This window comes from Urocitellus parryii, chromosome 1 (assembly GCF_045843805.1).
Source record: "Urocitellus parryii isolate mUroPar1 chromosome 1, mUroPar1.hap1, whole genome shotgun sequence".
Taxonomy (NCBI): Eukaryota; Metazoa; Chordata; class Mammalia; order Rodentia; family Sciuridae; genus Urocitellus; species Urocitellus parryii.
Genome location: NC_135531.1, coordinates 64,586,220 through 64,602,105, shown reverse-complemented (window position 1 = coordinate 64,602,105; position 15,886 = coordinate 64,586,220). Strand labels below are relative to the sequence as shown.

The 15,886-nt window shown below is 38.8% G+C and overlaps 1 protein-coding gene across 1 annotated transcript in view; it reads right to left on the bottom strand.

The window, feature by feature from the left end:
- The window catches only part of Rasgrf2 (Ras protein specific guanine nucleotide releasing factor 2), a 231,658-nt gene that overhangs the window by 114,747 nt on the left and 101,025 nt on the right, over positions 1-15,886 (bottom strand). Inside the window, exons 8-12 of the mRNA XM_026394561.2 lie at positions 13,438-13,547; positions 12,534-12,652; positions 6,643-6,803; positions 5,667-5,733; positions 5,005-5,141 (exon numbers count right to left, since the gene is read on the bottom strand). Coding sequence (XP_026250346.1) covers positions 5,005-5,141; positions 5,667-5,733; positions 6,643-6,803; positions 12,534-12,652; positions 13,438-13,547 — 594 coding nt within the window. The remainder of the gene's footprint in view (positions 1-5,004; positions 5,142-5,666; positions 5,734-6,642; positions 6,804-12,533; positions 12,653-13,437; positions 13,548-15,886) is intronic.

The window sequence follows — 15,886 nt, the reverse complement described above, 5'->3', positions numbered from 1 at the left end:
ATTGATGAGGTAGTGAAATGATGAGTTACACATTTCCTGAAGTATTGTAGCACTCTGTGAAATCTTCAATGATGAAATCATGGAAGAGATCATGCCCTCTATGCTAACCTTATACTCTTTGGGGAATGTATACCGAGGGACCCCGGAAAGGAGAAAAACTCCTGCACAAAGATGTTTATCACCACAGTACATATTAACTTTAAAACCTGGAAACAGCTCATACTTCAAATTTCAAGTATTTGGAAAAAGCTATAAAAGTGTTAAATTAATATGGTAGACTATATATGTGTACATGTATATACACACATTTATATGATGCACAGATATATCTATCTATCTATATCTATCTATCTATCTATCTATCTATCTATATAGACATATATAGATATATATCTGTCAGAGAAACCATTGTGAAGAAGTTTGTGGGAACATAGAAATAAGTAAATGAGGTAAAAAGTTAAAATGATATATATATATATATATATATACACACACACACACACACTCAGAGCCACACTGCAAAATTATTTCTTTATGGCAGTATTTTGAGGACTTTAAAGGTGGAAATCATTCTTCAGGGCAAAAGTTCTTTAATTTAATTGTGCAAAAGTGATCTAATAAAGCTTGGTAAACCTTGGAAGTTTAGAATGGCATCTAGCATATGGGTTCAGGAACTGCGTTTAAACAAAACTCCTCAGGTCCAGCTAAAATAGGCTAACTGTGGAAAACACTTTGGTACACATTTTAGTATGCTGCATGTGGGGAATATTTCTAGTTCACTTTTGTGTCCTTACTTCTGCATAGGCACAATAAAATATTAAACAGTACATTTTCAAGCATTCAGTAGGCTCATCTTATTAATAATAAATGTGTCCAAAGATATATACTTGAGAGGCTTATAAATTCCATGAATATATTTGTAATTTCCCCCATATATGGAAACGCTTTAAGCAGAGGACCAAGTCAGCTGAGAGGCAGGCCTCTGGGCAACAAGCTGGGCTCAGTCAATAGCAGAACATTCTGTCCCTACCACCCACCATTCAAACCCCTCACCAGCAAAATCCAAGTGTCCCAGAACACTGGCCACCCTACCTAGCCTTTAGCAGCGATTAATACGTGGCCTCTCCTTTCTCAACAAGTTGTCTTCCCTTGGATTCCATGACAACACTCGTTCCTGGCTGTCCTCCTACTATCCTGTAGTAGGATAGGTTCCATCTGCTGTTCTTCCTGACCTGTCTTTCAGTTTCTGGTCCTCTTCTCATTTCTACCTACACTTCCTTCCTTAGTGATCTCATCTCACAGTTTTAAATACCATATGAATGATGAAAAGTCGCCCACTTGGACCACTCCCCTAAACACTAGCTTCTATGTTGTACCACTTATTTAAAACTCAGTTTGTCTAATAGACTTCTCAGTCTCAATGTATCCAAAAATAAACTGATTTTCATCCCAAATCTCATTCCCCAGCAGACTTTCCCATCTTGGTTAATGAGAATTTCAGTCTTGCAGTTGCTCAGTCCAAAAACTCTGGTGTCATCCTGGACTCTTCTTTCTCTCTCATGTCCTATATCTAATGCTAGTAAAATCCTGCCGGTTCTACCTTCAAAATGAAACCAGAACCAGAACCCTTCCATGTCTTTACAGCTGCACTTCTGCCATGCTGGTCTGAGCTTTCAAATCTCTCTCTGGATGACTGCCCCCTGCTTCTAATCTTGCTCCCGTACCTCAGTCTACAATCACCACTGCAGTCAGTTAAAGTGGTGCTTTCAAAATCTAAATCAGGCCAGGCCAGGCATGGTGGCTGCACTCCTGTAATCCCAAACACTCAGAAGGCTGAGGAAGAGGTTTGCAGGTTTGAGGTTGGCCTCAGCGACTTAGTGAAATAAGGGATAAAGATGTAGTTCAATGGTAGAATACCCCTGAATTCGCAGTACCACCCGCTCCCCCCCGCCAAAAAAAAACCTGTCAGATCATGGAATGCTTCCACTCCTTGATAGCTTTCATCTGACTCAGAGTAGAAGCAAAAGCCTTTCACTGGCATAGAAGCTATCGTGATCTGGCTCCTGCTACCTCTTTGACTATTTCTATTCTCCCTCTCATCCACTCCAAGCTGGCTCTCCAGTATCCCTCAAAATATGCCATTCTTCAGCTTTCAGCTCTTTGAAATCACTGCTTCTGTTTTTTTGAAACGACTTTCCAGAAAAGTCATTCATATGTGTCCACATGGTATCCCCAACACCTACTACATTCTTGGCTTGTATGTCTTCACAAATATGTTCACGGAATTTACATGCCTCACAATAGGCAATAGTGCACCATGTTAGATCTATATCAAGCCACACTACCTACAGTAACCCAATCCTTACCTACCTATCACTAACTGTGTGTACTCATTTACTACATTTATTGTCTACTTGTTTGATCTTCCCCACACTAGACTGTAAGCTACACAAGGTCAGGGAATTTTCTGTTGTTTTGCTCATGATACATCACAAGTATTCAGATAGTACCTGGCACATCATATCACTGCATAAATACATTTGTTAAATGAAAAAGAAAAAAAACACAAGAATTAAAGCCACATAATGTCAAGGCTCTGTGAAGATAGAAATTTCATGAAGTGATATCACTGTCAATCAAAAAGATACAACGTTCTGCTAGTTTCTGTCGACTGCAGATAAAATGTGGCTTTTAATTTTTTTTTGACGAGGCAACATTTTGGCCATAGCAACTTGGAGAAATAAGGAAGAAATTGAACACTTCTGCCTCAAAGTGTAGTCTAAGTAGAAAGAAGGACTCATCTGGATACTTGAGGCAGGTAAAACTTTGAGTATCTTTCTTTAAATCAATGAATGATCCAGAGTCTCATTAGGTAAGAGATGCATCACAAATATGGAGAGACTTAATGAACTATTAATGAACTATTAATTGATGCAGCATAGAACTAATGAAAGGATTAATAAATTATCAGAAGGATGTAATTATGCATGAGAAATTGTGAAATATCCCATATTTCATTCCTTTGTCAGCCAGAAAAGAAATTAGTTCTACTTATTCACCATCAAAGCAGTCATAGGGTTATTAAGTAAAAATCCCACGAAAGAAATCCTTACACAGGATGTTTAAAGAACTAAAAAGAAGATCTAGGTTAAATTCGAGTCCTATCTCAAAGCAATTGTATAACTTTTGACAACAATTTAGCTTTCTAAACCTCAAGTTTCTCATTTGCGAAGTGGGACTAATAATTTTTGTTTGCCTTCAGACTCCCATAGTGAGGGTAAAATGAGAATAGGACTATAAAACTTCTTTAACAAATACAAATAATTATTGTCATTAGTTTTTTATTTCTCCCTCAGTTTTCAATCATTCAGAAAAATGAAACAACCATATGATCCAACTATACCACTCCTCAGTATTTAGCCTGAAGCATTAAAGTCAGCCTACTGTAGCAATTCCTGCATACCCATGTTAATAGCAGCAAAATTCACAATAGGCAAAGTTATGGAACTAGCCTGGGTGTCAATCAATGGATGAATGGATATTACATTTTCTTTATCTATTCATATATATATATATATGTGTGTGTGTGTATATATATACACACACATATTCATACACAATACAGTTTTATTTAGCCATAAAGAAGAATGAAATTGTGTCATTTTCAGAAAAATAGATGAAACCTGAGAATATCATATTAAGCAAAATAAATCAAATTCAGAAAATAAGGGTCATTTGGACACTAGAGAGAAAAGGGGAAGAAGCGGGTGGGTGGCAAGGGAGACATATCATGAAAATAGAAGAAAGGCCAATGGAGTAAAGGCGGGGGACAGGGGAGGGAAGACAGAAAGGAAAGGGTAAGTACCAGAAAACATAATTGGCCAAATTATATTGTTATATTTTGTGAATGTGTGAATATGCAGCAACAAGTCCCAGTATTATGAATAATTATAATGCACCCCAAAGAATTTTTTTAAATTAGGTAGCTGAAAAACTATGATACAGTACATCTCCACCCCAGTTTTATATATAAATTATTTAGAGCTCTCTAGAAAAAAATATGAAACCTACAATGTATGGCTTTTCCATTTGCCTCAGTTGTCTTAACAACTTTGAGAGTTAACTCAAGCCTTTATCATTTTGGAGAGACAGAGTCTCACTTTTTTGTGGGCTGAGTGCAAACTCCCAGGCTCAAGCAATCCTCCTGCCTCAGCCTCCATGTAGCTGGGACTACAGGTACCCACCATGCTCAAGCTTGAATTTAGGACTTTACTCACACAGAATCACTCCCTTTACCCCATATTAGCAAACAGAGCCAAAATTCAAGTGGAGCTTGAGTTTGGGAATCCAATCATGACCAGTTTTGAAATATTTCCAAAAGATATCATTGCCTAATTAAACACTGTAATTCTCCACTGGTTATAGCTGACGTAGGAAAGGTAAGTGATTTTGCTCCCTAATTTTCCTACATGAAATACAGGAGTCATTTTCTGATTTCATATTACGGTGTCCCTTTTGATTCTGATTTGTGATTTCTCACCTCAGCCCTTGTTGGCTGTTTTTGTACTTTCTCACCATTTTCCTACATCAGAAACAAATAAGCAAGACATTGGAGAATTTATTGCTAACAGCACAACTTCAACACTCTTCATTGCAGTGGTTACATTTGCAGATGCTATGAAATACCCAGGAACTAAATGCAATTACCACATTTCATATAAATGTTAACTTTAAGAAGAAGAAAAGAAAAGAAAAAACACCAACAGCCTATCAAAAAAAATACTTCTTTAGTATTTTTTTTTTAGTTGTCAATGGATCTTTTTATTTATTTATATGAGGATGGAACCCAGGGCACACATACCAGGCAAGTGCTCTACCACTGAGCCATGAATCTAGGCCCTGCAGGTCAATTTTTAATAAAAATAAAGTAATTCTTAGAATACTCATCAAGTATATATGTTGTGAAATTTTTAAAAAGAAATCATACAAAAGCCACTTGCTTACCTGACTGATGTCACTCATCCAGGCAGCTTTCTCCTGGCGCGAAGGTGCTAATAAGACCACAGTGAAAGAGGCAGCATCAGGAGGCTCCACCACTATCTTAAAATCCAGGTGTCCAAACATGTGCCCAGAACCTTTGGCTTCAACATGTGGAAATCAAACAATTAGATATGAATACAAACTATGAGCAATAGTTGCTTTTATACAGTTGAATTTAATATGATCCATGTGCATTCAGGGCCCAAATCTCATTTCAGCAAAAACATTGCTTCCTAGGCATGGGGAAGGCCACATGAAGCTAATATGCACATGAGATAGCTGAGGGCAGCAGGTTACTCAAGACTAGGGTCCCAGTCTCCTTATTTCATGTTTAATTTCCATAGTGAATAGAAATACAACCACTTATTTCAACTCTTCTTTCTTTTCTACCTGCCATTGAAGAGTCACTATCATGAGCTAATTTCAATAGAATGTCAGTTCTGAAAGGCAGTTTATAAATGCTCACAAGTTAAATGGTTCAACAGGTAAATGATTTTAGGGAGTTTATCCTCAGCATCTCTTCTGCTTTCCTAGGCAGTTCCTCTTAAACCACAGAAGATCTACAAACACAACACTTAAAAAAAAAAAACTAAAATAATTGTAAGTAATAATAGAATGTGACTTACAGTCATCATCACTTGCATCAGGCTCTTCAATCAATGTACATTCTATGAGAGAGAGGACCCCACCTGTCTGGAAATAAACCAATTTGTCATTTAGAGGCTGAAGGTCTTGCATAGGCTGGAAAGCTGTGACTTGTAAGTCTTATGTTCAAGTTACCGCAGAAGAAAGCATCCAACAATTTTTCATAGAGTCCAAAATGAAACTTAGATATGTCATATAAATTGAACTCATTTAATTTTAGTCTATTCTCCCCTCCACCCCAATCTTGCTCTCAGTGTTTATAAACTTTAGTGACTCCATCTATGGGAGACTAGATAGCACCAGAGGGACTTCAGAGAGCAACTATAGCTCAGCAATGGGCTGAACTCACCCAGCATGAAGTAAGTGGTTTAGAAAGTAGAAAGCCATCATCATGGTGTTGAATAATAAGTAATAATAACAGAAGGTATAGATAGACAAACTTCCTACAAAGGCCCATATCATTTCTATCACGTCTACTTAAATCTACTGTATTAGCATGAAAGCAGCCATAGATGGATGATAAACAAGCAAATGGGTGGAGTTGTATTCCAAGAAAACTGTTCACAAAAATAGGCGGCAAGCTGCAGGCCATGGTTTGCTGACTCCTGGTCCACAGGAAGATAAAACAGCAGTCAGCAAATATCACATGGGCACTCTGCAATGATTTGACCAGATTTTTGTAGCTCATCAGTCACTAATAATAATTTTGTTGAGGTTTTTATTTAATTTTGTTTTTTACTTCTTTAAGATAATGCATACCTAAAAATAAATTTCTATTACTTTGAATTTGAATGTCAACAAAGTAAGTTCCAGAGCTGTGAACTGTACTTCCCTCTTTATGCAGTCATGACAATCTGTTTTAGGCTAATAGCAGGCATGGGAAAGTCACAATAGAGTAAACCTCAACACCTCTTAAGTGCTGGGAACATAAATGGAATAGTCACCGAAAGCCCATACCTTGAGCAGATGCAGTTTTCCTCCTGAACTTCTTGTACAAATTAAAAAGTGTTTTGTAAATAAGAAGCACTGTCTCTCTCCTTCCTTTTTCAAAGACAGTGAACCCAGGCGAACTTTACTAAGTTTCCCCCGCTCAACAGAAGGTACTTGTATAAGAGAACCTGGTGATTACAAAAGTGAAGAATACACAGCAATTAAAATTCTGTCAGGTGAGGACCATGCTCTTGGCAATAAACATAAGGGCCTGTTTCCCAAGATACCAAGCTTAGATTTAATGCATCATCAGAACAAATAAGTCTCCTACACTCCTAGAAGAAGAAACAATGCATTGTATTTTAAGGGTTGAACTGTTCCTAATACTTTTGTGACTGGAACATACATTGGAAAGAGGGTCAAACTGAACTCCAAGAACAAGACACTTCTGCTCTCTTTCCTCGGTGATCTGATTCCAGTCAATTTATTCTTACTAATAGTACAAAAATTATATAATTACATATGATAATATAATAATATGATATAAATCATTTTTTTCTGAATTTCTGAAGGTAGATAAGTAGCATATTTATATAATTTACCTTGTATTTTAAAAAACAGAATGCATGCATATTATAAAAATACATAAATTAGGTATTTCAGTACAATTTAGTTTAGGACTATGTTTTAAAGGGCAGATATTTCAAGCTGCATTTAAATTATGTGTGATAAAAATTCTTTGTGGAATCTAAATAGAAAATAAACCACATAAAAATCTCCACCCAGAACACTACTGTGAGCACAGCTCTCCTCCACTCAATGTGAGAAGCTCTGCATGGACTTTATATAATACTGAGATTACCTCTGATTATTTCTAGATTACATGCTAAAAGCAACCTCCCTCACTCTAAAAATATTCCAGTCCATATATTAAATATTAAATCAAAAAGCCAAGCAAGATTCTTGCAAATACCTTGGTTCTGATTTCTGAAATCCCCTGAGCTAGTCATATTTCTCTCTTTGGTTAATTCACCACCTACCCCAAATGCAGCCCTACATAGGCTCACGTGGGCCTCATAAGAACAATAAGATGCATATTCAATTATTACAGTAAGGAGATTGCAAGCAACCTTGTTTTCCTCTTTTATTTTTTCTGGGCTTCTTGATATTTTAAATGAGTTCAAATTGCTTCTACATATGGGGGGAAAACACTAAAATTCTTTACATAAAGAACACACATACCTAATACAATAAAAGTATGGTTGTGAATCACAAAATCTTCATATTCACATATGAATATTCTAAATTGCATCTAACTTTTAACAGAGATGAAACAATGTAAAGGACCTACGTTTCCATGCCCTGATCTCACACCCACTATTTAGGTAAGTGTTCAGGTGGGCTCCTTGAAGACAACAGGCAGCTATTTGGAGCCTAAAGAATAGCAAGGTACCAGTTCTGGGAGAGGGATTGGGATTGAGAATCAAAGGGTGAGGAGAAGCCCTGACTCCAGTGAAAGAATTGGGTAAGAGGAAAGCAAATGCAGGAGGTGAGGTAGGTGGGAGAAAACTGCAGACAGTTCAGGCAGCAAAGGATTAAATTTGAAAAGTAGAGGAGCAATGGAGAGAAGAGAAGGCAGGAAGGTTGGGAAAGTGGATGAGCAGGTAATGGCCGCAAAAGGGCTGTACTCCTGGAACATTGGGGGAGGGAACAAGAGCCCAGGAGGCCTTTCAGAGAACATGACTCCATCTCTCCACCCCTCCCCCCCACACACATACACGTTTACAGAAACTGAGGCCCAAGACTAAGTAGCTCTCCTAAGGTCACTCCTAAGCAAGGGCCTAGTCAAAAGATAAATTTGACAACATGAAAACTAAAAATTGTAATAGGAAGGGATGGAAAAAGATGGTAGGTGCTGCCTTTGCCACTGGTGGCCGGGAGTCACCCAAGGAGATCAGTCAGGGCTGAGCCAAAGACTGGGGCTTGGACATACATCTTGGTGGACAAAGAGGCTGGGAAGTCATTTTCAGTAAGGTTATAACCAAGTCTGCGAAAAATCAGTAATTACATGTTCATTGATAAATGCTTCTAGCAATTTAATGACCTTCTAAGTTAGAAATGACAGAGCACACTGTTAGTTCATACATTAGCAATTATGTGAATTTCAGCTCTGAAGTAGAAAAATAGATGTTTCCTTGGTGACCATACATTGATATGCTTAATCGGTAAGTATTCACCTCATACCCAAGCAGGGGAATATGTGCATTAGGTATGGACACAAATTTACACAACCGAATTAAAAACAGAAATTTCAACAGTTTGCTGTATAAAGTAAAATGCTTGGAGAACAGCATTTTAAGTAGGTTTTTTTTCACATTTCATTTTAGGATTGACATAGTCCTGAGAATTAAAGAAAATATTTCTCTCTTGTTAATACAAACGAGAGAAAAAATTTGAAATTCCTCAGTAATACACCATAGCTATGACCCAGTCCTTAGCATGCTGATCATCAGTCTATCTAATTGGGGTCAACTTACAACAGAGATTTTGTGATTTCAATCACTGAATTCCTGAGCAATGGCATCTAGAGTGGCTAATTCCCTTAGTCTTCATTCCACTCAGTAGTGGAAAGAAAAAAAAAATAATGAAGAGCAGTTCCAGGTTATTGGATTAGGCTCTTGTGAAGATGTAATTATTTCTAAACCCTGTGCTACAATTCCAAAAAACACTGGTGTTTGGAAAGCACATAATTTAGAGTTTGGGGATGACTAAACGGCCAGACGGGTCCACATCTCCTTCTTAAAACTTATTTCACTATGATTTTGTATGAGGAGGAGTGGGCAGGTACTAGGGATTGAACTCAGGGGCCCTCGGCCTCTGAGCCACATCCTCAGCCCTGTTTTGTATTTGATTTAGAGACAGTGTCTCATTGAGTTGCTTAGTGCCTCACCATTGGTAAGGCTGGCCTTGAACTCACGATCCTCCTGCCTCAGCCTCCCAAGCCACTGTAATTACAGGCATGCACCACTGTGCCCAGACATTTCACTATGTATTGTCACCTTTATTTAATTTTCCTGATTTGCATGTCCACAAGACAATGTTGACAATGCATATGGGTTTGTACAAAATGTCAATTTAAAGAGCCTTTATCTTATAACAAATATTCATATTTATTTCATGTTGTCAGAAATAGAAACTCATTCTAGAATTTGGATCTTAGTTTTTAAAGTGAATGTCATAATCTCACAGGCATTAGTTTAGGAGATCTTGTGAACATCAGTTCATTTTATTTCAGCAATGATCCTAAAAGATAGGTGCTACCATTAACTTCAATGTAAGGAGAGGAAACAGAGGCAAAGAAAGGTAGAGTAAATTGCCCAATATCACACAGCAAGGAAGTAAGGGAGGCAAGATTTGACCTGTACCATCTTCATCTTATTGCCTCTGATATTTATACATGTATTCAACAAAATTTATTATTAGATTTCAGAAAGTAAATTCAGAGGAACTAGATGACTTATTTTTTCTACTTCTTAGAATAAAAATTCATAGAAGGTTCAAAGTGTGCACAGACATGTGCAAACATACACACTAGAATGAACACAAATACTAGCACACTGTCAGAGATAAATTATAGTCTGTTTCACATAAAATAGAATACCTTGAAATTTTAAGGCATAGAAAATCTAAAAAACAGCCTGATGGGCCTTAAAGCCTGTTAAGAGTATTTAGAAAAAAAAATGAGAATAGGAGCAACCAAAGCAAATCAGTGCACACTTTCCAAATGGTCTGTAATCGACGCCCTTCTAATTTGAGATTAAGGACTGATATTCAGAAGCCATCTTTATTGAATAATTTCAAAACGGAATAACTAGATCGAATTGTAGAAAAATACAGCCGAAAATCAAACCATCATGTCAACATCAATACAATAATGACATCACAAATAGTAATAGCTGACAGAAGTGCCTTAAATATGTGGCACATAACAAGAAATAAATAACATGGACATGATTTCTAGGGGGAAGTGGTGCATGATGTTTTTTTTTTCTCCAAGTACAAGGGAAAATGATACGACCTAGTCAACATATTAGATCTTCCAGCATTTTTTATTATCGGTGCTTTTTCAAATTCACACCCATACAATCATGTTTTTAGAAATATCACTCAATACAAAGTCCTTTCAGAAACTGTCCTCTGGTTACAGAAACTTTTGTTTCCATTCTTGCATACTATAAAGCACATGTCAATTAGTAGGCATTTTCGGTGTCTCCAAGTAAAAGACAAACATAAAATATCCTACAGTCACAATTGCAATATTCAACAAATAGTTCGATTTAGTTCAATACCCATTTTCTTGGTAGCTGTTTTGTAAAGCATCATACTAAATAAGGCATGGCAGGAAAAATTTGTAAATGCTGCCCTTTAAAGCTTACAATTCCTGGGAGAGGCATGCAAACAGTAATCAGACACAAAAGGACAAAACACATGCACCAGCAGCACAAGGCGTTGGAAAGGATGAGGGAGGCTGAGTGGCTGTAACTGGAGAGTGAGGAGGAGGAGGACATCAAAAGGCTCCTTAAAGGTATCTGGCCTGAGCCTGGTCAGACAAGCAGACTTTTGAAGGCACAAAAGAGGTGGATTAGGATTTTCTTTGCCTCAGGCTGGGGACAGCACAGATGAAGGCACAGAGACGTCAAGTGCTGGGCAAGCAGCAGCCAATACGGGGAACAGTCTGTGCAAAGGAGTAGAAGGGGAATTGCAAAGGCCTGATGTTCTTCGCAGTGTATTCCACTATTATTTAAAGAAAACTTAGTATCTAAAGCCAAAAATGGGAGAAGGAATCATTTCCCAAAATATGCTACCGACTTTAACATATGTCTGTTTTCCTTCCTTGTAAATAAATAATGGAAAATAGAATGGCATGCATTAAACTTTTAAACTATTCTGTATGAAAATTAATGTGCACAGCACAATATCCAGTTTGATGAGGTAAAATGAAAGATGTTAAGCAGCCCATTACGGTAGGCAAAGGCAATGCAAGTCTATTCAAACGATACTGGCACATCATAACCAGAAATGAATTCGAGCTCCAAATTTATGCTCCACTCCTCACCAAGTACACAACAGTAAATGTGTGCAAGATACTAGGTCAATTGCTCCCTCCTGCAATACCTAAGCACTTAAAAATAATGGACAGGGTTGACTTCTTGCACTTTGAAAAAAGAGCTGAGGAGGGTGTGCACTGTCCAGTTGTTACTTCTCCACAGCGTCTGGCACAAATATCTTCAATTCTTCAAAAGCTTAATTTATCAGGTGATGACCTCAGAGTACATTCCATATACACGACAGCTTCACCATTGCCAAAGCATGGTCAGGGTCGGTCAGGAGAGATTCCATCTGGTAAATGGAATTCAATTACCAGTTGAATCAAATTATATCCTATGGGGCTGATCCAGAAGTGCTGATGAAAAATGGGAACAAGAGACAGCTGTTTTCACTTCGGACATTGTCCCCACTCTTATGTGAAAGGGCTTTGAGGAATTCAAGTTTTTCTTGGGCCTTTGCCTGGATATCATCACCACCTGGCATTGCCACTCCAATTGGCCAGACCGACCTGTCCTCCTTGGAGCTGTAGAGAATGTCCGGTCCACTGAGGAGGAGAGTCCAGTCAGAGTGTAACTTACTGTCCCACTGGTGCTTTACTATTATTGTGTTGCTGTGTTTCATGGCCCCTGAAAAGAAACAGCACAGAGGTGGGCCTCAACCACAGCCTCCCTCGGTCAAGGCCACAAGGGTGTCCTGTGGGAACTGCAGCACTCACACACCTAAACCAGACCTGCTCCAGAATGCATCCCTGGATCTGCCAGTGACACTGTGACAGATGGAAGTCACGGGCCTGTTTCACAAGGACTTACCTTGGCGGATGAAAGTTTGGCTAGTGTCCAGCAAAATGTCGCAGCCCTCTACTATCATCCTTTCGATGGCAAGGTTTTTCCTTATATTTTCTGTGTCACTCACTTCATCATGCATCACCCTGTCGGACAACATAGACGGACGGGATGGCAGTGAGACAGCAGTGACCTCCCTAGCACATAAGCAAGGAAGAGCTGCACCTGAGAAGCTCGGTTTAGAACTCGTATTGATTTAACTGGGGCTTTGGGGCAAAAAGATGGGGCCTCAAATGGTTCTAGGCTTCAACAGATTGTGACCCAAACCAAGACCAGTGCGCATTTAGATTCTAAATGGTAAGTGGCTCAGTGATCGTGAGCATCCTTGGAAAACTTGGCTTTGAATGCAGCTGGAATGCAACACATCATTTTACCTACAGCTCCCTTCATTGAAATGAGTAGCATTTCCAAGAGGTGCAGTACATTCTCTTAATTCCCTTATACCACTTATCCCTGAGAAGCAAAGAAACACAGGTGTAAATAAGTGCCCATAACCATAACAAGCCGTTAGGAAATGAACTGTACATTCTCCGCCATTTTGTCAAATCTGAATACAAAACTGCAACTGAAAGTCATTTTTCTATTATGATGAAAAAAAAATGGGAACATTTCCAAACTTAAACCAAATTATACCTAATCTCAATTGCATAAAATTTGCATGCTATAAAAGCTTTTTCAAAGATATATTTTTTTTCCCTTGGTTAAAATTAATGTGAATGATGATTCAGTATTATCTCACAGGCTCACATTAAACTTTGAGGTGAATCTGAGCCACTGGATTTGGGTTTTGCTTTCTTGTTCCTGGGTTCACACAAGAAGACTCAACTGCTGCTTTCCCATCCCAGGCCTTTACTGTAAGTTCTCTGCATACCTGGACAGCTCCTCTAGCTTTGATTTAGCAAACTCCAGACTCTTCCTTTCCACATGCTCATGGGGTGTGTGAGCCAGGAGTTCATGCAGTGTGATGATATACCTGGGGATCTAAACGTAAACAAGGCCAGCGTGAGCAAAGTCAGGATGGGTGACATAGGGACATTCTCTACAGTGCCATCATTACACTGAAAAACTCATTGCTGCTCTTACAGCTATGTTTTTCAAATAGTTAAACACACACACACACACACATAAAACAAACCATGCTTCAAATTTAAACACACACCAAAAAAAAAAAACTTCACAAGTAAAGGTCATCATAAATAATAAAGTGTTGTAGCTCAAAGAAACTATTATTTCTTTTATTTTTATAAAACCATAAATTTTCAAATAGCAGTTTTCAAAACCTGGTTCATGGGAAACATAATCTGAAGTCTCTGATGTTTGCATTCTAGATATTTTTGTCTGTTTGTATGATTTTTTTAAAGTTTGTAATCCTAAAGCAAAGTTCTTTTAAACTTCAGAGAAGATATGTTCAACATTATGACATTCTGATCCTACTTTATCTCAATTCACCCTTTGGCAGTAAAAGGCATTATTTCACTAGATCATTCTTTGTACTTTTGTTTATGAACAGACTGGCTATCTGAATTCTCTTAAAGGCAGAAACTCCACCAACCTTGTGAGGGTTTTTATAGACCAGAGTAGAGATCAGGTTATAATGATTTGACATACTCATGCTTCACTGGTTTATAAAATAGGTTTGTTTTTTTTTTTTCAGAAAGCAGAGACTGTGGCCAGGCACAGTGGCACATGCCTGTAATCCCAGAGGCTCAGGAGGATGAGACAGGAGGATTTTGAGTTCAAAGCCAGCCTCAACAATGGCAAGGTGCTAAACAACCCAGTGAGACCCTGTCTCTAAATAAAAAACAAAATAGGGCTGGGGATGTGGCTCAGGGGTCCAGTACCCCTGAGTTTAATCCCTGATATGAAAAAAGAAAGCAGAGACTGTGGCATGGGCCACGGCTCCCGTAGCACTGCCTACTGTGCTCAGGGATGCTCGGGGCTTTGCACATGGGTCTGGTCCTCCAGCAACATAAGGATTCGTTCTCCACTTCACAGATAAGGAAATAAAGAGTGAGGAGGTTGGTGACTTGCCCAAGGCAGCCTCATGGTAAATGGCAGTTTCAGCTGGCTCCGGGCTCTGGTAGGGCACCGACCAGCTCCCTGCAGAGCCTTCTTACTAGATCACTTCCATGAGCCCCAGAGCCCAGTCAGAACTTTAAAGAACTTGGAAAATGAGAACAGAAAAACAGCTTGCCACAGCCCTGTGTGCAGCTCTTCTGTCCTGAGGGGCTGGTGGCTCTATCTGTGGATCTGCTTCTGCTCTTGTGCAGGGGTGGCTTTAAGGGGTTATTTACTCACATCTTCTGAGTGGCTATCTTTGTGCACTAGCACAGTTGGCATTGAGCCCATCAGCACAACATTGAACTGCTCTTACTGATCAAGTGACAGTTTCAGAAAGCACAGATAGACCCCTGGGTCTCAGGAGGGCAGGACATGGGAAACTGTAGGGTATACAGGGGAGACCTTCTGCCTCTTCATTTATAGACTTCTTTAGGGCTGCCCCACAGAGAGCAGCCTCCTGGGGTAAATATGCATTCAGATATCCCTTTCATTAGTACAATCCCATGATCAATAAAAGTTTGCAACAAAGTTAGCAGTTCCACAGAAAACCAAGTCAATCAATGCCAATGTACTCAATTTTTCATAACAAAGGGGCAGGAGTGGGAGAGGCTGACTACTTAGAATGCACTGAAACCCCACAAAACTAAGTTTAGTCAATAGCTTCGAGATCCTCCTCCATTAGTTAAATATATTTTAAAGAGCTCCCTGGCTGAGATTAAGCGGATGGAGCTGAATTTGGTAAGTGGCCCTTTCTACTTTCTGGTGGAGGAACAAAGAAGGGCTAACACTGCCAAAAAGCAGGCAAAGGAAGTTGTGCTGAGGAGCAGAAGAGTCTGCAAAGAGCTCGTCTGTGTGTTGGAGAGCTGATTACAGATCACTTCCCCAAAAGAAGACCTAAGAATCGTAGTAACTGTCTAAATGAATCATAACTCTGCTTTCAATAATGGCACAAGTACTTGTCATTTCACTGACATTAATTAGCTCGCTCTTCAGTAAATCACTAGATAGAGCAGCAAGTGACTACCTTCCAAAGAACATCCAACAGTGCTCCTCTCACCAGGAGCAGATTTCATGATCTGCTGAGGCCAATCTAAACAATACCAGTCAAGCCACTGATTTGGCTAAATAAAAAAGGCGTTAATGACTACATTATTTTCCATAACAAATTCCTTGGCAATACTTGAACTTACTGGTCTGACAGTTCAGTTGGGAATAATTTCACAGCACCATCCAAATTCTACAATTCCTCCCTGTTTCCA